The 21,969-nt window shown below is 42.7% G+C and overlaps 1 protein-coding gene across 3 annotated transcripts in view; it reads right to left on the reverse strand.

Moving 5' to 3' along the window:
- Positions 1-21,969, reverse strand: part of LOC112222534 (triple functional domain protein) — a 151,411-nt gene that overhangs the window by 104,678 nt on the left and 24,764 nt on the right. The window contains exon 1 of one of the 3 annotated variants that reach the window (XM_042304721.1): positions 6,408-6,649. The exons of the other annotated variants lie outside the window; for them this stretch is intronic. Coding sequence (XP_042160655.1) covers positions 6,408-6,534 — 127 coding nt within the window. The 5' untranslated portion in view covers positions 6,535-6,649. Of the gene's footprint in view, positions 1-6,407; positions 6,650-21,969 lie in introns of those variants that run through there. 3 annotated transcript variants of the gene reach the window in all.

Consider the following 21,969-nt stretch of genomic DNA (forward strand, 5'->3'; position numbering starts at 1 on the left):
GAACAGAAAATAAACTCCACATCTCCTTCTCTTTGAGAAAACATGCATAAATAAAATATGAATTTAGAGAGGTTTTGGACCCACAACACTGTGTATACTACTACACTAAGTTGTCCATGTCTGCCTCCCAAATGGCACCCCGTTCCCTTCATAATGCACTACCTTTGACTCTCAGAACGGGAAGTTGCCCTGTGCTGTGCCTCGTCTGATCTAGTGAAGCAAACATAGAGCCAGGCCAGCAGCTCTCTCTAGTCCAAAGCCTATAGCCTCACAGTAACCTCTCTCTCTCACCAGGCACGGTGTAAGGAAAGTATGTCAATCCCCTCTTCAGTCAGTTTAACAGCACTTTACGTACAAGGACCACAGACAGACAGCAAGACCAGCTGTCCCCAAATGGCACCCTATCTCCTTTATAGTGCACTACTTTTGACCAGGGCTCATGCAGTGCATTAAATAGGGAATAGGGTACCATTTCGGCCGGATATTTTTAGCCTCTCAGAAGACTGACTTCCACACCAGTGTGATAGTATACAAGTCCTCACTCTCCCCAGTCAGTCATGGTCATCATAGTGCTCTGCCCCGAATAGGATGTTTTGTGGATGACCTTTGTGGATGACCTATGCTGCTACCAGGAGCAAAAGGGTTTAAGTAAGTATAAGTAGCTTGAAAAAGACAAGTACAGGACAAGTAAGTTCATTTTGGGCTAGAGGATGAGGGTAAAACCAATCAATAAGGACATTCTGGACATAATCATTTCGCAGCTAAAGCAGGCCTACTACTTCCCCAGCCCCAATGTTATACAGTAGCTAAACCCCCAAACAGTGAACAAACAAATGAAATTAAATGGTTCATCCACCACTTCCCTTATTCATCCTAAATGCATTTCCTGCCCTGGTGCAAATGTATGGGGGATGATTTCTGGTGAGGAGAATCAGACCCCGCGTTCCTGGCCACAGCCGCAGAATCAGGATGTAGAGCTTGTCTGTTCCCTAAATGGCACCCTATCCTTACATAGTGCACATTTTTGACCAGAACCCTATAAACGAGTGCACTGTATAGAGAATAGGGTGCCATTTGGGATGCAGGCCCTTGTGTAAAGAAAGCCATGGCTAGGGCTGTGATGGGAGCCATTCTTCACAGCTGTGTCATGTGATCAGCTCAGCTTGACTCTGGAGCGCTTCAAATCCAGAGGAAGTGTGTGTATTTCTCTTCACCCTGCAGCTCCAGTCACAGAGGCCTCAGACACTCTAATCTCATTTGGATGGGGAGGGAAACTTTGCCTGTATGCTGTGTGCTTTGGCCTGGCTCTGCTCTGCGCAGCACCGACACCCTTTTTCTGGGGGTTTAAGTATAGCATTTCCTCTGAGTAAACGATGTGCCACTTTCTTTTGCCAGTTTTTGAGACCCTAAATAACCAGAAGGCAGATCAGAAACAGGACACAGTCCTGAGTGACCAGGTCTCTCAACGCTACAGAATGTGTCACTGCTGTTCTCTGATCCGGTTCTGCCGTCAGTACATAACAGACCTGGGTTGAACATTTTATTTTATTTATTATATTTTAGGTGTGTTTTATTGAGCTTACCAGACCTGCTGGGTGGGCACTGGGCAGGGTTAGGATTATGGTGAAATCTTAGGTACATAAACTCATACATTCTTAAATCCAGGTGTCTATGTTGTGCTTTCTGAATATTGTTGGACAAGTCAAAGATGATTAAGACCAATTACATAGTGCTGTTGATATGTTGTATTCCATCTCTCCAGTGTGACAACCTACACTATAATAACAACCGTCTCCTGTTCCATTAGTACCAGGGGGAGCGATGAGACCAAACAACTACAGAGCTGTACGACCTTCACAGTCAGTTGGAAGAGACCCAGCCTTTCCCAGTTCAACAGTTTCACAATCTCTTTCATTGTGCTGTTGCAGCTTCTTTAACACAATGTTACTAAATGAAAAACACTAGGCTAGGCTTCTTCAATACTGTGTTGTACTACGTAGCTGTGTTCTTACCGTTTTTTATTAAAACACCACTCTGCCATATAAAACATCATTGTAATCCGTATGTTAATGTCTTTTCCATGCATCACCCCAAAAAGCCTATAAACTAGAGAAATGACCCTTTTCTCCCTTCCTGCTTTTAAAGGTAGCACTGTGGCCATTGTCGACTGATCCCTCTCTTACACAGACACTTCCAATACTGTCCTCGCCTCGTTTATTTTACGGCTCCCTCTCCTTCTATTGCCCGTGGCATTGTTAACTCTACCATTGGCCTCTCCATGGGCAACCCTCTCTACGTTGTGTGTTCACCCTTTGATCCATCCCTCTAAATCTCTTCTATGAGCCTGGTTCACAAATCACAAGTGCAATCCAAAGACAAAGTGTAATGGTGAACACTAAGCTATAGTCTACAGGTTAACACTTGGCCTGTACAGGACAGAGAACATAGCATGTGTCCGTTCTCCATTCTATACAGGCCAACACTAGACTATACCTTACATTTGTTCTCCCATCTTCTCTAGTATCCCACCTCCATCTGACAACAAGCCCTCACAGAGGAGTGTTATGATGAGACAGAGACAGGCCAAGGTGATATGGGACAGACAGGAGATCATTCGCTATATAGTGCACTACTTTTGACCAGGGATGTAGCCCATTGGGATGTAGCCCAGGGCTGTAATGAGAAGCCCCTGGAAGAAGAAGTGACAGGTTGAGATGGTGGAGATTTACAGTCAACCCTGATCTCATTCCGTAGCTCTCTCTCAGCCATCTTCATGACAAATGGCCTTCATTTTCTCCTTTCCCCTCGGAGGGTGGAGCCAGGAGCGCCACAGATTCTTCTGCATTTATTATCTCACCACTGGTCACAGGTGCATCCCAAATGGCACCTCCAATTCCAATACAGTTCACTATATAGGGCTCTGGTCAAAAGTAGTGCACTATGTAGGGAATTGGGTGCCATTTGGGATGCAGTTACAGTCTCCAGGCTGGACCATAAACCACAATGAGATTTTTCTGAGTAAACAAGCAATTCCCCCCCATTTTTACTCACACCGGTCTGTGTCTTCTGTGATCAAAAAGAGAGTCAGTGCATGGGCTTGCTTAGCTAGAGTCCACATCGAAGTCTTGCTGGCCATTGTTCAGTTCACTGTTTTCAGATAGATATAGTGAGCCCCAAATGACACCCTATTCCCTATATAAGGAACTAGTTTTGATCAGAGCCCGGCGTGGTAGTAGTTCACTATATAGGGAATAGGGTGCCATTTGGTACAGAGACATAGCCTATAGCTAATACATAAGGAAACTACAGCATAGGGGCTCTGGCAGATTAGGTGGCTGGAGCCACAGAGCTTCATAAGTCAAGGACACTCTACCCTCTTCTCCTCTTCTCTGAAAGCTGATAGCACCTAATGTTGCAGAGGGAATCTGAACAGCAAACCACACAACTAGAGACTAATGTCCTTTAGCAATACAGTAATGTACAGAAATAGACAAACACAAACCATTCACACAAATTACATTGTATTTAACAAAACAGGAGAATCAACTAGCTTCCCTAATCATGCACCAAGACAGACACAGAGAGCAACAACAGGGTGAATACTAGTATCTGAGGTGACCACTGTAATGTTACCTGACAGTTGGATGAGGGTACTCCCTGCCTGTGCATACTGCCAGCTGTGGTTATCCAACACCGCCATCATGACAGGTACCACGTGAACTCCTGATTTGACCTTTCTCTGCCTAACAAAGGAGCTAGTGAAATCCTAGGCCGTAGAGAAATCATAGGTGGCAGCCGACCTTGCCTGTTGGTCTGGGTAGGCAGGCCCTGTATGTCAGGAAGAAAATCAGACAACCTGCCTCTCGGCCTCCCGGGAACCAAGTGTTACCGCGAAGGCAATGCCAAGTCTTCTACCAATTAGAGCTTTTCTTTCTTGTCCCCCGCTGCCCCCCAAATAAGATTTACTGACGAGGAGTGTTGCTTTGAATTAAGCAGTTCTGCCTCACTCTCGACTCCAAAGTTAAGCCGTACCAAACAGTTGTCGTACATGGATTTGCGGTGGAATAGGCTTTATTGATGATTGCTTTTAATCCCCTCTCTAATTCCTGGACCCCTGTCCACTACCCTGCAAAATGCAGCCATTTACATCCCACTTACAACTAGGGCTGGGCGGTATACCTCTTTTTACTATATACCGGTGTTGATACAGGAACCAGTATGCGTTTTACTTTACCTTCTATAACGATATTTCAACGTTTGTTTTGTTAAATGTGATATGCAACTCCAATGCATGTAATGTCCTTTTTTATGGTTTACTCAGTTTGCTACATGAGTCATCTCTCGCTCCGCTCCTCCTGCTGAATGCTGCTTCCCACACGCCCCGTCACTCATGGAGAGAACACTTTCTTGCCGTTCATTCTGCAGTATACATGGTCAGATGCAAACATATGTTGGTGACAACGATGCTGCTTTCTGCAAGCGTTCTATAATTACACTATTAGTTTGTGTATCATACTGTCTGCTAGTATTTATTTTATTATCAAGTTCTAGCTAAAATAAATTGTGTTGGCTGCTAATGCTAATCGCTGGCTACCTAGCTTGCAAAATGTAATAAGTGAGAGCAAACTTTGGTAGCTAATACAGCCTGGTACTAGTACTGATGTAGGCCTAGATGAACATGTTGTTTGTGCAACGGTATCTCCCAAAAAAGAGAGGAATAGGCAAAGCATGAATATGTTAGCTAGCTAGCTACATGAGGTAAGAAAACATGTATTGTAACATTAATTAGGGTACCCTGGAAACACTGACCAACACTTTGGTTCCTACCCTGTTGATTAATTCCTCCCTGGCTTATTCCTGCATTGTCATGTCAAAGAATGTATTCAAGGTGCTGCCTACTATATTCCAACTATAGAATTAGATTCATCATTCTATTTCCATGATTCTAACAGTTCACCATTTAACTAGGCCAAGATGTTTTCCCATATTACGCAGCTCTGTGGGGCACAGTATGGAAATTATAACTAAAGTGCTGGAACTACAGAAATTGTTTGAAGTTGTATTGAACAGTACAAAACATTCAGAATGGAGAAAGACCCATTGAAATGACTTATAATTTGTGTTTCCACCCTAGGGTCATGAACTATACATAAAACACATTTAGAATGGAGAAAGACCCATTGAAATGACTTATAATTTGTGTTTCCACCCTAGGGTCATGAACTATACATAAAACACATTTAGAACTTTTATTATTAAAAAAACATCAAATACAGTCAATGCTGTCAAAAATGTGAAAAATATCATTGTATGATATTTTGGCCATATAGCCCTGCACTACTTACAACCAATATTCCCTCTAATCTTTTGGGACACTGAGCAAATTTTTGGTATTGTGAGCAGAAACTTGAACGTTGTGACACTTTTTGTGTAACTTCCAGCGCGCATTTGTAGTGAACACTGAGGCTGTGCCTTTACAGTTTTAGACAGTGGTCAACAGGCTATTGTGGCTATTTGAGCATAATGTAGGCCTACCAACAAAACCAATGGAGCAAATCCCATAACATTGTCACATGGAAATAGCTTTAGATTTCTATGATATAGCCTACAGTAACCAATATGTGCTGTTCAATGCAGGTCTACATTGCATGAGACTTTTAAACACGTTTTTTACATTATGAAGGGCTTGACATTAATTTATGATTTTTCACTTGATCTGTAACACCATGGGCCAAATAGGTGACTGTATATTGACATTGCATTGTATTGTATTGTATTGTGTTATATGATGTAATATGCAAAGTAATTATTATTACCATACAGAGAATTAGATCATGTAGGCTACCCCTCCGCCTATTGGCTTATTTGCATAGTCAAGCCTGTCTCAAAATACAACACTGCCCTTTTAATTAAGACATAAGCTTTTTACCTGACTGGCTTTTCAAAGATGACCAGAATGACCAGAACCAAGAACTCAATGATACCCCTATTATAGCCAGTATCTTTAGTCAATCAGAGAGAGGCTGTCCAGCAGGCAGATTACCATGTAGCTAGGTTTAAAGCTTTTCAAAGGAAAGTTCAGGGGGAATTGCCGTTTGTTTCTCTTAATAGGGGCAAAAGCAGAAGTAACTTGGAGGTGGTTTATTTAGCCTTGGCTCACTAAGGCAAATGATCTGTAAAAGGACTTTACTTACAGCCAATAACACACAAAGACAGACCACCTGAATGATGTAACGTGGCACTAACACAGAAAGCATATAACATAGGTGAATCAAATTGAATCACATGTATTTAGAAAACCCTTCTTGCATCAGCAGTTGTCACAAAGTGCTTTTCCAGAAGCCCAGCCTACAACCCCAAAGAGCAAGCAATGCAGATGAAAGCGAAGGGTATTCATTTTGACATACCATTCTCTTCAGAAGTTTGACTTTGGTCCGTTAGCGCCAGTCTCCCCTGCGGTCTCCCCTGCTGTCTCCCCCTGTCCCTCAGAATGCCCATGTAGAGGAAGCGAAAGAGAACTGTGAGTCCTGCCATTACCAGATCAGATCTGAGATCTCTCTACCAACTGGAGATGACTAAAACCAGTAAAGTAAAGTTGGCTCCCAGTCTAGTAGCTGACTGCCTGGAAACTCCACTTAGGAACAACAAGGCTCTTCTCTGAGGCCTGTCCAGGGTGGTCGGTCGGTCTGTGTTCAGGCACGTATCTCACTAAGCCATCAGGAATAAATAACTGGGGAGGCAAAACAGTCCTCTGGAAGAGGTGGAGTCAGGGGGAGTCAGCTGTCTGTCAGAGAGAGAGAGAGAGAGAGAAAGACAGAGAGAGAGGGTGGGGGAAGAGGGAGAGAGAGAGAAAGAAAGAGGAAGGGGGTAGGGGGCAAATACTGGCAGTAGTGGTGGGGAGTGAGGTGGCATGACAAAGATGGGTTGTTGGAAGACGGGTGTGGTGGTGAGGTCGGTGCCCACAGCTGCAAAGACATGGCAGCAGCAGCTGTGCCCTCCCGTTCTTAACCCCAACCCCCCACCCACCTTTAACCCACCGATCCATTTCCCCAACCCCCACCCCCAAATGCCAACACACCTCTGCAGTATCCAGAGAGACGCTCCTAGTATCCTGAGTTAGTCAGGTGACCAGGGTGTAAACAGCCTCCGTTGTTTAATTATAACCCCTATTATACCACAGTGGGATTTAGCCTGGCTGCCCTATTCCACTGAGGTGAATCAAACCAGATCATGCCCAGCTCCTCTCACTGCCCCCCTCTCCCCTCACAACAGAGAGCTGAACACAGAGCCAGGAGAGAGAGAGGGGTAGAGAGAAAGACAGGAAAGGAGAGAAAGGGAGAAGGAAGAGAGAGGGAGAGAGTGAAGAGAAAGGGAGAGAAAGAACACACATCGATAGAGAGAGAGAGTGTATAAGGCCTTCACAGAGTCACAGTGCTGCAAACTGGGGAGCACAGCACAGCAGCTGAGGCCAAACGATGGAGGTCAGACAATGGAACAAGTGCAGAACTCAGTGCGTTCTGAGAAGCCTATTCATTAGGACATTCTATGAAATGTAGCTTCGATTGTGAGGCGGTAACAAAAGCAACTCAATAAACCAATTGGAATTAAATAACATTCGACAACCAAGCACAGGGGAGAGAAAGGAGATTTCTTTGTGGACGGTTTCCAGACAAATGCAATGACTCTGTAAGAGACATGGTCCTCTGGCTCCAGTGGTCAATAGAGAATGTGCCTTTTTAACGGTCAGCCGCTGGTGCTTTTCTGATGTATTACACTAACAAATACACAACAACAGACTATTTCAACAGCTTATTTCTAAGAGTCTATGTGCTCCATGTAGTAGATACAAAAGGAGAGGATGCATGTTTTTAAAAACGGTTATGCAGTAAGCAATATTACCTGTATACCCCGGTAATGTCACATCCTAACCTTAGCGCATCGTATAGTTAGCCTTGTTAGTGTGTGTCTGAGTGGGCAGCATGGGTTGTAGAAGTTTGCGTTGTGGCCCTGGTGGCCTATCTAATGTCTACTGATGTGTGAGCTGGTCTGTGTTGTTGTGACCATCCCTGTCAGCTCAGCTGCTCTGAGGGAATGAGCAGTTGTCAGGCCAGAGACAGATGGGAGGAAAGATGGTAGACGTCACAACTGTACACATGCCCGCGCTATGTATGGACCCAGCCTAAATTCTTCACCACATTCTACAAGTAGGGCCATTAACAGCTAACTTCTGCAGCAGTCTCCAGCAGGAAGACCTGGGAGAGTTGATTGTTGGTACAGCATTGCACAGTGCCAGTTAGCTAATGAGCTACATTCATCTGCAGTCCCTTATGCAGGGCAGTGTATGCATCTTCTTTTTTTTCCACCTTTATTTAACTAGGCAAGTCAGTTAAGAACAAATTCTTATTTACAATGACAGCCTACACCGGCCAAACCCGAACGACGCTGGGCCAATTGTGCGCCACCCTATGGGACTCCCAATCACGGCCGGTTGTGATACAGCCTGGATTCGAACCAGGGTGTCTGTAGTGACGCCTCTAGCACTGAGATGCAGTGCCTTAGACCGCTGTGCCACTCAGGAGCCGAGCATCTGATCTGCTCCATGTTCTTTTTATGCTTGCTGCACTACATGTTTTTGGTGTGAGCCAACCTATTGTCTTTTGAGGCACCAGCCATTGAGAGGAACCAATAAAGTTTTGTGTGGTGTTCCCCGAGGTGAACTTAAGGAGGAGGAGTGGGAGGAGGAAGAAGAGAGGAGGAGGAGTAGGGAGCGGTAAGAGAGGAGGAGGGAGAGGGAGGAAAAAGGAGGAGAAGGAGAAGTAAAAGTTATTTATTTTCCCTTTTGTACTTTATTAATTATTTGCACATCATTACAACACCGTATATAAACAACAAAATACATTTGAAATGTCTTTATTCTTTTAGAACTTTTGTAAATTTGTATTTTGCTCATTTTACTTTTGTTTATTATCTATTTCACTTGCTTTGACAACGTAAACATATGTTTGTCACGTTCTGACCTTTATTTCCTTTGTTTTGTCATTATTTAGTATGGTCAGGGCGTGAGTTGGGGTGGGCAGTCTATGTTTGTTTTTCTATGATTTTGGGATTTCTATGTTTCGGCCTAGTATGGTTCTCAATCAGAGGCAGGTGTCGTTAGTTGTCTCTGATTGAGAATCATACATAGGTAGCCTGGGTTTCACTGTTATTTGGTGGGTGATTGTTTCCTGTGTCAGTGTTTGTGCCACACGGGACTGTTTCGGTTTGTTCACATTTATTGTTTTTGTATTTTGTGTTCATGTTGAGTTTCTTATTAAAACATGGACACTTACCACGCCGCATCTTGGTCTGTTCCTTGCTACACCTCCTCAGAAGAGGAGGAGGAAAACCTTTACAATGTTTCCCATGCCAATAAAGCCCCTTGAATTGAATTTGACATTGAAGTAAGTGGAGTAATTTCCCATTGGACACAGATGTCCGTACACTGCTAAATAGTGTCTACTTTTGACCAGGGCCCAAGGTTCTATGATGAAAGTATTGAACCACAAAAAAACCTTTGGGATTCCCAGAACCCAACCCACATCAGCCATTGTGTAATAAAACCCTGGCTGTCAGGGCAGATAGATGAATGCATACACAGTTGTTGTGGACTGACTGGTCTTGGTGAGCTACTGTCTGTCTGTGCTGCTCCTCTGTTATATGAGTAGAATGTTAACAACACACACTGGTTGTTTTTCTGGATGAAAAAGGGGCATAGGTGTGGCAGGGGCGTGGCAATGGGCACAGCTGAATTTCCAACACCCTCCATCTTGGAAGTGTAGAAACATTTTAGAATTTTTAAGGCAATTTGCTGCAATTCAAACATTTCTTCATGGAGCTGAGGGAATTTGTTGCAGTTTTAAAGCATATTTGCTGCAATTCTAGGCATTTTTCAATGGAGCTGAGCGAAAATTGTTGCAGTTTTAATTGAAGGGTATTTCCTGCAATTCTAAGCACTTTACAATGGCTAATGCCGTGTGTGTTCTTATGCTCAAGCATAATAACAAAATCAAAAATGCTAAATTCATTCTATTATATTTTCTACATACTTTATATCTGGTTTTACGCTTAAGTTTTTCCATCCAAACTGTTTATTACATTTCTTACACTGTTTGGACTTGTTGCCCAATTTAACACTTAGGTTGCCCACCCAAGGATTACAATGGCAGAAAAATCCCTACACACACACACACACTCCCCTTGGGGTTCAGTCAGCCAATCGGAGCGGTGATAGCCCTTGTTGCCGTCTCAGGAGTGAAGGCTTCATCTGACCTGGGTTAAACTGCTGGCTGCAGGAATGTTATCCAATCATGTAGGCTACGATCTCTAGCACCCTCCAATCATTGGTGACGATAGGAGGGGTGGTAGGTGAGAGCTTAAGGAGGTAACATTACTCAGCCAAGAAGACAGCACAGATGAGCTCATTTAAACATGGAGGTTGCTAGTTTGACCAGGGCTCTGGTCAAAGCTGTGCACTATATAGAGAATAGGGTGCCATTTGGGACCCAATACTAGTCTCTGATGGGAGTATTGGCAGCAGCTTTGTTACATTGAAACTAAAGCCTGGCTCACATCCTCTCACATTACCTTTTCATTTCACTATGTTTTTAAAATTTATTTTATTTTATTTTATTTCACCTTTATTTAACCAGGTTTTTGCAGATGCCGACTGGTGTTTTTATAAAGGTTTGGAAGGTTTCTCTGTTAGGCAGATAGTATTTTAGCCAAGCATCTCTACTTCTGTCAATGTTGTAATCCTCCTCAGTCATGACATTGGGATTTCTCCTGGTCTGTGTTCACATCAAGGATACATCCCAAAGGGAACCCTATTCCTTATATAGTGCAATACTATTGAAAAGGGTCATTTGGGCTATGTAGGAAATAGGGTGCCATTGGGATGCAGTCAAGGTCTATTCTAATTCAGGATCAAAGACCGGTCCCACCACTCCACTGCTCATCACTATGAAACACCCACAGACACGACTTCACATATTCATGCCTAAATTTAATTATATGACATTGGGCCAGTTACCTCTCACCCACCTTATTACAAGACCCTGCACATTATAAATATGGTACTGGAACTGACTTTAAAAATACATTTCCTGTATATAGTATGCTTAATTACTTACTTTATTGTGTATTTCATATTTCCTATTGTGTTTTTTTCAAATAATAATACATTGTTATTGATTATTGCATTGTTGGGTTTTGAGTTTGCAAGAAAGGCATTTCATTGTACTTGTGCATGTGACATTAAAACATGACACTTGAAACTTGAGACCAGCTGGGTTCAAATAGTACCCCAAATAGTTTTATCGGTCTCTTTCTGTCAATATAATCATTTGACTAGACAATCCATGTCAGATAAAGTGCATGGGTCTAAACAGGGTCAACCTCCGTGCTAGTTCCTGCCCGAACAATGGAAATAAACTGCTCAACATGGGTCACATCCCAAATGGTCCCCTTTTCCATATATAGTGCACTAGTTTTGACCAGAGCCCTATGGGGTATTGCACTATATAAGGAATAGGGTTCTGTTTGGGATGTATCCTTGATGTGGACACAGACCAGAAGAAATCCCAATGTCGTGACTGAGGAGGATTACAACATTGACAGCAGTAGAGATGCTTGGCTAAAACACTATCTGCCTAACTAACAGAGAAACCTTCCAAACCTCACAATAAAAAAGGCAGTCTGCATCTGCAAAATACTGACACCAGCTAAACATAGTGAAATAAAAAGATAGTGAGCCAGGCATTTAGTATCTCTGTAACAAAGCTGCTGCCAATACTCCCATCAGAGACGAGTACTGGGTCTCAAATGGCACCCTATTCCCAGAGCCCTGGTCAACAGTAGTGCACTAATAGGGTGCCATTTGGGATGCACACAATGTCAATTCTAATGCAGAATCAAAAACCGGTCCCAGCACCCCACTGCTCATCACTATGAAACACCCACAGACACATCTTCCATGTCTTCATTGAATTATATGACATGGGGCCAGTCACCCCTCACCCACCTTATTACCAGACCAGCTGGGTTCAAATAGTATCTGTTTTCTTTCAAATTCCTCTTTGAGTGACTGCCTGGGGTGCCAGATGGGCGTGGTTTGCCCTTTTGGGACTATTTAATTTATTCCGTTGAGCCAGAATAGCTTAATAAAGTGTAGCTTAAGTATTTGAAAGAAAACATCTTTAATTATTTGTAACTTTTTTTTCTTATTCTTATTCATTTTTTTTTAACTGCCTTGTAGGTTAGGGTTTGTAAGTAAGCATTTCACTGTAATACCTGTTGTATTCGGCGCATGTGACAATTACAATTCGATTTGAAATCAGACTTGGACCAAACTACCTGAGGGGAATGAATGAGAAAGCTCTGCAAGTGTTACTACAGATGGACAGTTGATATATGACAGACCATTGAGACATACAGCAGGTAATAGACCCCTAAAGGTAACCCTGTCCCAGACAATGTTTACTGCAGGGTGAGGACTCTCCCTTGGGCAAACTTATTTCAGGCTCGGTAGAACACTAGGCTAAAGAGCAGGCCTGAGTCGACCTAACAAGGCCTGTCAAGCCATTCATACATCACCACACATACAAGAAAAAGATCCCAGATGCGTCCTAAATAGGAGCGTTTTCCCTTTATAGTGCACTACTTTTGACCAGAGCCCTATGAGGAATAGGGCACCATTTGGGATGCATCCTGTCTCTCTTATCAGCTGTAAACCAAGCGAATGACCTGGGATAGCAGCTAGCTAGCATACCAGAGGAACAGCCTGAATTCCTGTATTCTAGAAGTAAACAAGACAGTTTTACAATGTCAATGGAATGATGAATTCTCAAAAACAACAGATAACAGTTTGTCAGCCTCTTTCTGTCAATATAATCATTTGACTAGACAATCCATGTCAGATAAAGTGCATGGGTCTAAACAGGGTCAACTTCCGTGCTAGTTCCTGCCCGAACAATGGAAATAAAACGCTCAACATGAGTTGTGTCCCAAATGGTGCCCTTTTCTCTATATAGTGCACTAGTTTTGACCAGGGCCCATGTAGTGCATTGGTTTTGATCAGAGCCCATGGGCCCAGGTCAAAAGTACTGCACTATATAGGTAATAGGTAATAGGGTGCCATTTGGGATGTAACCATGAAGAAGAGGAAAGACATCTAGCTAGAAGGAGAGTGTGTGTTGAATCCAAACACCTGCAGGGCTGTGAGTCTGTTAAAATCCTGCTGGTTCCTGTTTACAAGCTGTGGAGTCACAGCTTGCTCCCACAGGAACAACCATGGAGGGCTTTCAATGGTCTACTAGTCTACACACACACACACACACACACACACACACACACACACACACACACACACACACACACACACACACACACACACACACACACACACACACACGAGAGATGGACAAATAGGCGGTAATGGCTGGCTTTTGGACAGTATTGTTTTTTAAAGCCATATAAATAAAACTGCCGCAGGCCAATTGAAAAAAAATCCCATTGTAAAATATTGCTTTTTAGCCTATTCACTGACGGAAATACCAGTCTATGTATATACATTTGACCGGTCATGCTTATCGGTCTATAGGTTAATTTGCATAATTTAGAAATAGCCACAAGATGGTTTTTCAATACCGTCAATACCGTTGAAACTATTTCATTGATGTTTGTTTTTATAAATGGGAATATTTGTACCTACATTTAAGTAAATACCTGCAGTCAACTTGGGCAATGAGTTAGGAGATAAAGAAGATTGTGTTCTTCATTTCACCTGTCACATAATTTTTCATTGTGAAGTAGAGGTTGACCGATTAATCGGCATGGCCGATTAATTAGGGCCAATTTCAAGTTTTCATAACAATCGGTAATCGGCCTTTTTGGACGCTGATTACATTGCAATCTACGAGGAGACTGCGTGACAGGCTGACCACCTGTTACGCGAGTGCAGCATCAAAAGGACCATGTGGCTGCAAGGAGCCAAGGTAAGTTGCTAGCTAGCATTAAACATATCTTATAAAAAACAATCAATCTTCACATAGTCACTAATTAACTACACATGGTTGATGATATTACTAGGTTAACTAGCTTGTCCTGCGTTGCATATAATCAAAGTGGTGCCTGTTAATTTACCATCGAATCACAGCCTACTTCAACTTCGCCAAACGGATGATGATTTAACAAAAGCACATTCGTGAAAAAAGCACAATCGTTGCACAAATGTACCTAACCATAAACATCAATGCCTCCCTTTAAATCAATACACAGAAGTATATATTTTAAACCTGCTTATTTAGTTAAAAGAAATGCATGTTAGCAGGCAATATTAACTAGGGAAGTTGTGTCACTTCTCTTGCGTTCAGTGCAAGCAGAGTCAGGGTATATGTAGCAGTTTGGGCTGCCTGGCTCATTGTGAACTGTGTGAAGACCATTTCTTCCAAACAAAGGCCGTAATTAATTTGCCATAATTTTACATAATTATGACATAACATTGAAGGTTGTGCAATGTAACAGCAATATTTATACTTAGGGTTGCCACCCGTTCGATAAAATACAGAACATTTCCGTATTTCACTGAAAGAAAAAACGTTTTGTTTTCGAAATGATAGTTTCCAGAATTGACCATATTAATGACCAAAGACTTGTATTTCTGTGTGTTTTTATAATTAAGTCTATGATTTGATATTTGATAGAGCAGTCTGACTGAGAGGTGGTAGGCAGCAGCAGGCTCGTAAGCATTCATAAAAAGAGCACTTTACTGCGTTTGCCAGCAGCTCTTAGCAATGCTTGAGGCACAGTGCTGTTTATGACTTCAAGCCTATGAACTCCCAAGATTAGGCTGGCAATACTAAAGTGCCTATAAGAACATCCAATAGACAAAGGTATATGATGTTTTTGCATTATTTCAACCAAATTGAACATGTTTCATTATTATTTTAGACTAAATTGATTTTATTCATTTATTATATTAAGTTAAAATAAAAGTGTTCATTGTTCATTCAGTATTGTTGTAATTGTCATTATTACAAATATATATATAAAAATGGGCAATTAATCCCAATCGGATTTTTTTGGTCCTCCAATAATCGGTATCAGCGTTGAAAAATCATAAATCGGTCGATCTCTATTATGAAGCATGTGGTGTTTGTTTACAAGCACACAACAACAAGAGACCGGAGCCTTGTGAGTCACTAGAATTCACAACTAAAATATATGTTCTAACTATTTAGTTAACTGTTTAAACATTTGTGAAATGTTCTGCAGTTGTGCATTTGGTGTTTTAATTAAGTAGCTAGTTAGCCATCTAGCTAAGTGGTTAGCTTCTTCCAAAATCATGTTTTGCTTGGTAACACAGAGAATCCCTGAATCCTGAATCAAAAATAAGATTTATTTTGTGCATGCAGCAAACGGTGAGTAGCATTTTTTAGCTACTTGTATAACTTTATGAGCTGGGATGTCTGTCCTGCAAATACTTTAGGCCAGAGACTATAAAATGTTCACAATGCACTTGTTAGCATCTAGTTAGCATTCTCTATGGGATTGTACATGTACTTTTTTATTTAATATCGCCCTGTTGTTGATCCTTGTCCAGTCAGCACAGTGAGATAGTGATGGATATGGGATCTTGTGTTACTGTGTGTGTGTTCTGTATGTCCCTGCGTGTGTGTGTGTTGTGCACCCAGTGGTGCATACACCAGCGTTAGTGTTTATGAGCTCATGATATCCCCAGGCAGTGCAAAGACAGCCCCTGCCCTCTCCAGCTCTACCACTGAACGGGCTTTCACTACACTTCTCCCTGTCAAACAAACTGCCAGTCCACTGAACACACAGACTGGACACCAGAGTACATCTCATATGTTTTCCCCTGGATGGAGGGTCACATCCTGTGTCCCAACACCGTTGTTGTAGAGCTGGAAAGTCAAACACTCCTTTTGTAAACAGTAGCCTTCCAACAACAGCCTCTATCTGGTGGTATATCAGATAGGAAAACAGCAAATACGGAACACAGCCAGCTAGAGCCACACTATTAGCCATCTGTATGTACTAGTGAGCCTCCTCTTGACTGAGAGTGTGGACATATTTAAAGCACCACAAAATTAGCAAAAGATTGCACAGCTATTCAGATCATTGCCAATTCGATTTTCTTTCTGGGTTCTGCTGCAGATCCTATCCCAAGGATTAATCTAGCAGCTGTTTATTTTGGTTGAGCTGAGAGCGCTCCACTATCTTAAACATTGAAAAACAGGCCACGCAGTGGGAAAGAAGCTGTAGTTCCTAATTGTGGATGTTCTGCTGCTCTTATTTGGCTAATTGTAGGTCTTTTGGAGTTAGGTTTCCATTCAAAAACAGCGCATAACCACATCTGAATGTGTACTCTGACTCCACCCCATCTTTGAATGGAAATAAGACTACAGTACCATAGGGTGGAAAAAGCCTCTCCTTCTCAGTCACAGTGCTAGACAGCCAAGCATGTAAACATTGAACTAAGAAGCTAAATGCAGTATGCAGATCGTGCCTCCTTTCCCCAGCGTTTACTAACATATTCAAACTGTCCTCCTCAATATGGCTTCCTGTCACCAACATCCGTGTAACCAGGGCAAAGAGATCTCAAAAATGCACATCATGTGAATAATGTGTTTATGTGAGACAGAAAGAATCACTGTCCACATTACCATTTTATAACCGTGTAAAACTGGGTCAAAAGTAGTGCACTATATAGTGAATAGGGTGCCATTTCAGATGCAGCCCAGCGCCTGGTTCCTGCAGTCTGTGGTCCCTCCCTCCCAGTCCAGTAGGTGTCAGTACACACTGCCCAGTCAGTCACAGTGAGGGCACAGGCACACCAGGGAGGGAGGGATCCAGCCCCAAATCCTCCATCCGGTCTCCACTGCCCCCAGGGGGGAGAAAGGAAAATAGGGGACAGCTTAGATGAGAGGTCACCTTCCGTTGATTCTTAATGTTATTATAGCTAGTGAACTAATGTTACAACATACTCAGTGGTATGGTAAAGGTCTGCAATTCCAATTCATATTCATTATACTGGTGTTTTCTCTTCCTTACTTACTTGGCTTAAACCTGCACCATGGCTCTCCACATGGCTTGAATAAAGAGGGTTTATTCATTAGACCTACACCTAACCTTCCACACACTGTCATTTCTTTATAATAGAGATTAGATGCTACTTGAGACACCTGCCAGTCTGTCTGTTTAGAGACTAGCGAAGAGCTGAACCAATCCAAGGCTTACCGTAGAGGAGCAAGGTATTCAAAGGGCAACATTTTTTATTTCAATGGGGATTCTACATTGAGCATGCTTTTAAGTCAAGGAAAGCCCATAGAACCTAGCCGAAAACACCCCCAAGTAGCAAATTCATTTTTATATATAAAAAAAATAATATATATATATATATATATTTTTTTTTTTTTTTTTTTTTTTTTTTTTTTTTTAATTTTTAAAAAATTATTTTTATTTAACCTTTATTTAACTAGGCAAGTCAGTTAAGAATAAAAACTTATTTACAAGGATGGCCTATCAAAAGGCAAAAGGCCTCCTGCGGGGACGGGGCCTGGGATTAAAAATACAAAATATAGGACAAAACACACATCACGACAAGAGAGACACCACAACACTACATAAAGAGAGACCTAAGACAATACCATAACATGGCAGCAACACATGACAACACAGCATGGTAGCAACACCACACGACAACAACATGGTAGCAACACAACATGGTAGCAGCACAAAATATGGTACAAACATTATTGGGCACAGACAACAGCACAAAAGGCAAGAAGGTAGAGACAACAATACATCACACGAAGCAGCCACAACTGTCAGTAAGAGTGTCCGTGGCTGAGTCTTTGAATGAAGAAATTGAGATAAAACAGTCCAGTTTGAGTGTTTGTTGCAGCTTGTTTCACTCGCTAGCTGCAGTGACCTGAAAAGACGAGCAACCCAGGGATGTGTGTGCTTTGGGTACCTTTAACAGAATGTGACTGTCAGAACGGGTGTTGTATGTGGAGGATGAGGGCTGCAGTAAGCATCTCAGATAGGGGGGAGTGAGGCCTAAGAGGGTTTTATAAATAAGCATCAACCAGCGGGTCTTATGATGGGTATACAGAGATTACCAGTTACAGAGGAATATAGAGTGCAGTGATGTGTCCTATAAGGAGCATTGGAGTCAAATCTGATGGCCGAATAGTAAAGAACATCTTGCCGCTCGAGAGCACCCTTACCGATCTATAAATTACGTCTCCGTGATCTAGCATGGGTAGGATGGTCATCTCAATCAGGGTTAGTTTGGCATCTGGGGTGAAAGAAAAGCACTTACGATAGAGGAAACCAAGTCTAGATTTAACTTTAGCCTGCAGCTTTGATATGTGCTGAGAGAAGGACAGTTTACCGTCTAGCTATACTCCCAAGTACTTTTATGAGGTGACTATCTCAAGCTCTAAACCCTCAGAGGTAGTAATCACACCGGTGGGGAGAGGGGCATTCTTCTTACATGACCTTTGTTTTGGAGGTGTTCAGAACAAGGTTAAGGGCAGAGAAAGCTTGTTGGACAATAAGAAAGCTTTGTTTTAGAGCTTTTAACACAAAATCCAGGGAGGGACCAGCTGAGTTTAAGACTGTATCATCTGCATATAAATGGATGAGAGATCTTCCTATTGCCTGAGCTATGTTGTTGATGTAAATTGAGAAGAGTGTGGGGCCTAGGATCGAGCCTTGGGGTACTCCCTTGGTGACAGGCAGTGGCTGAGACAGCAGATGTTCTGACTTTATACACTGCACTCTGTGAGAGAGGTAATTAGCAAACCAGGCCAAAGACCCCTCAGAGACACCAATACTCCTTAGCCGGCTCACAAGAATGGAATGGTCTACCTTATCAAAAGCTTTGGCCGTCAATATAAATAGCAACACAACATTCCTTTCAATCAAGGGCGATGGTGACATCATTTAGGACCTTTAAGGTTGCAGTGACACATCCATAACCTGAACGGAAACCAGGTTGCAATCCAGAGAGAATACTATAGACGTCAAGAAAGCCAGTCAGTTGATTATTGTTTTTCCAACACTTTTGATAAACAGGGCAAAATAGAAATTGGCCTATAACAGTTAGGATCAGCTTGCATCCCCAGCATTCCTATGTTCTACCTACCAACCTTTTCTCTATAGTCATCACTGTGTTAGAGACACATACATACGACAGCCTCTTGAAATATTAAACGTTTTAATGCCAGTGCACTTTTTCTCAACACAAATGTCCATCCTACTTCATTCCTTTCCACTCAGGCCTGGCTACATTGCAGAGATCTGAAACAATCTATTTTTTTTTTTTTTAAATCTAATTGACAACATAATGGTGCAGGCCTGTGTGTATCTCCTGTTGGAAGAGTCATTACAATTATCTTAAAGATCTGTCAGTTACAAATTCAACCATGACTATAAATATTCTTACAATCTGTTGAGTCAGACACCCACTCCTTCGCCCTCAGATTGAGGCAGAAGGACGTTCACAGTCTGGGTATTTTATCTGGGCCAAACTCAAAACTCCTTCCAAGCCTCTTTATACAGACTAGTTCTGCATAATGGGTTGTGGTGTCCACACCAGATGAGAGCCTTGTGTCGTAGCTAGCTGCCAGGCTGCCTTTGGATTACCTTAGCCAAGATAATGGTAATAGTGATGGCATGGTACTGGAGCAGGTCCAAGTCGACAGTCAGAGATTATGACCTCCTCAGAGGAGCTGAACTCTTTCTGTTCAGTTACGCTGTCCTGCCCTTTGGACAGGCTCAGTCTACAGCTATCGCTCCCCCAGAGGGACAAACATCACACCAAATCCCCACAGCACAGTGAGATAAATAAAGCATAACAACTCTTACCCCCCCACCCCCACCCACCCTAAAAAAAGACATAGCCTAAGTAACACATCTACGACAATAAACAACAGCTTTGCCCTCATCATGTCTGCAGCAATTACTCATCTTTTTTTTAGAAAATAGTCGAAAATAGTTTCTTAGTCATTCAACACATGACCACCCGCTTTTCTCTCAGCTCGGTGACCTAATTTGCCACTAGAGGATGAAATGAAAGGACCCATTATCTACAGGGATCTCTGAAAGGAGAGGAGAGCAGTAGAGGACAAACAGTATCAAGTGTCAGGATGAAAGAAAGACTCCATACACATGAAGGAGAACATGAAGACTGACCAGACAAAGCCATGTTCCAAACTAAATGACATAGGTCATGTTCAGTAGTGCATACTGTAGCAAAACATTTTTTAAATGGAAAACTAAAATAAGTGTTTCTTATTGGATAAGTTCAGGTAGTCGTTCCCCTGATTCCCTCTGTTTTAAAAATGTTCTCCATACTGGAAAGTGACACAATCATATTAGCATCATGATAACTGAGATAATCCCATTCTGATGAGCACAGTCATAATCAGCCAATTGTAAAAACGACTGTTACAAGGGCAGCAAGCACAACTAAACAGATGAATCATAGAAAAATACATGACAAAAATAAATGACAATATCAGAAATAAATAGTTCTTTGTCCTGTCGTGATTCAGCACTGACTGTCTCCATAAATAGGCCATTGTTTGGTGAAGAAAGAAGAGAGCCTCACTAGCCATGAAACCATCAGGGATGAGAATATCATTCCACAAGGTAGCTACTTACAGAGTCCTGTGGAGAGAATCTGCATGTCTCTTCCCTTCTCACACTATTCAGCTCATGAACAAGCCAGGAGGCAGCAGAGAGGAACGGATCTCACTAGAATAGCTTTAGCTCCATGGACCAGTGAGGACCAGTGAGGACCAGTGAGGACCAGTGAGGACCAGTGAGGACCAGTGAGGACCAGTGAGGACCATGGAGGACCAGGGAGGACCAGGGAGGACCAGGGAGGACCAGTGAGGACCAGGGACCAGTGAGGATCAGTGAGGACCAGTGAGGACCAGTGAGGACCAGTGAGGATCAGTGAGGATCAGTGAGGATCAGTGAGGATCAGTGAGGACCAGTGAGGACCAGTGAGGACCAGGGAGGACCAGTGAGGAAGGATGGTGCTTGCTATCTGCTATCTCTGTGTTCTCCCCAGTGCTCTGTTTGAGCATGTCAACAGGCCCTTGTGCTAAGAGCTTTGGAATAGAACCAGCCAAACCCCATTCAGCTTCCTTTACATTAGTCAGTGCAATAGAACCACCTCCACCCAACCCAATCTCTGGACCATGAGAGCTATCTCTGCCTCCCTATTGGTTGGTGTGGGGGAGGAGGGCCCTTCCAGAGGCTGAAGATGGGAGTGTAGAGAGGACTAGAACCTCTCTCTCACATGCATCAGTGCTCTCTAGCAACAGAACCGGCAGTGCTCTCTCTGAGATTGTGTCCCGTACCTAGTCTGTCCTCCGAGGTGTGTGTATGTGCATGAATGTGTGTGTGTGTGAGAGGGGTTGCGTCTCCCCCCTGAGGGCACTGCCTGCTGTCAGGCTGTGTTTTGTCATTCTCTAGGCAGGCTGAGTGCTGCTGCCTGTGAACTGACTGACTCTGGGAGGGACATTGGGGCCATGGACACAGCAGCAGAGGTCTGGACAGGTGGCTTAAACACCAGAAATGACCGCCAGACACTCTGTGTCCCAAATGGCAAGTTATTCCTTTTATAGTGCATTACTACACTCACTCTCTCTCGACTACAAAGTACTGTGAAAGGTGTGTTATGTTGTAACTTGTAACAACTGTAAACCAGTACATTAACTTCAGCTAGATCCAGCTTTCCTGAAACAATGTTCCTTTTGGCAGCGCACCACATTAACTCATCTACAGTAATCCATTCGTGCTGACCACATTGCACTAAAGAGTCAAATCCACAGGTAACAAGCTAATCCAGTAACCTAGTAACATGGATGTGTTTTGGGTAAATTAACAATATCC

Source organism: Oncorhynchus tshawytscha, linkage group LG23 (genome assembly GCF_018296145.1).
Source record: "Oncorhynchus tshawytscha isolate Ot180627B linkage group LG23, Otsh_v2.0, whole genome shotgun sequence".
NCBI classification, from domain to species: Eukaryota; Metazoa; Chordata; class Actinopteri; order Salmoniformes; family Salmonidae; genus Oncorhynchus; species Oncorhynchus tshawytscha.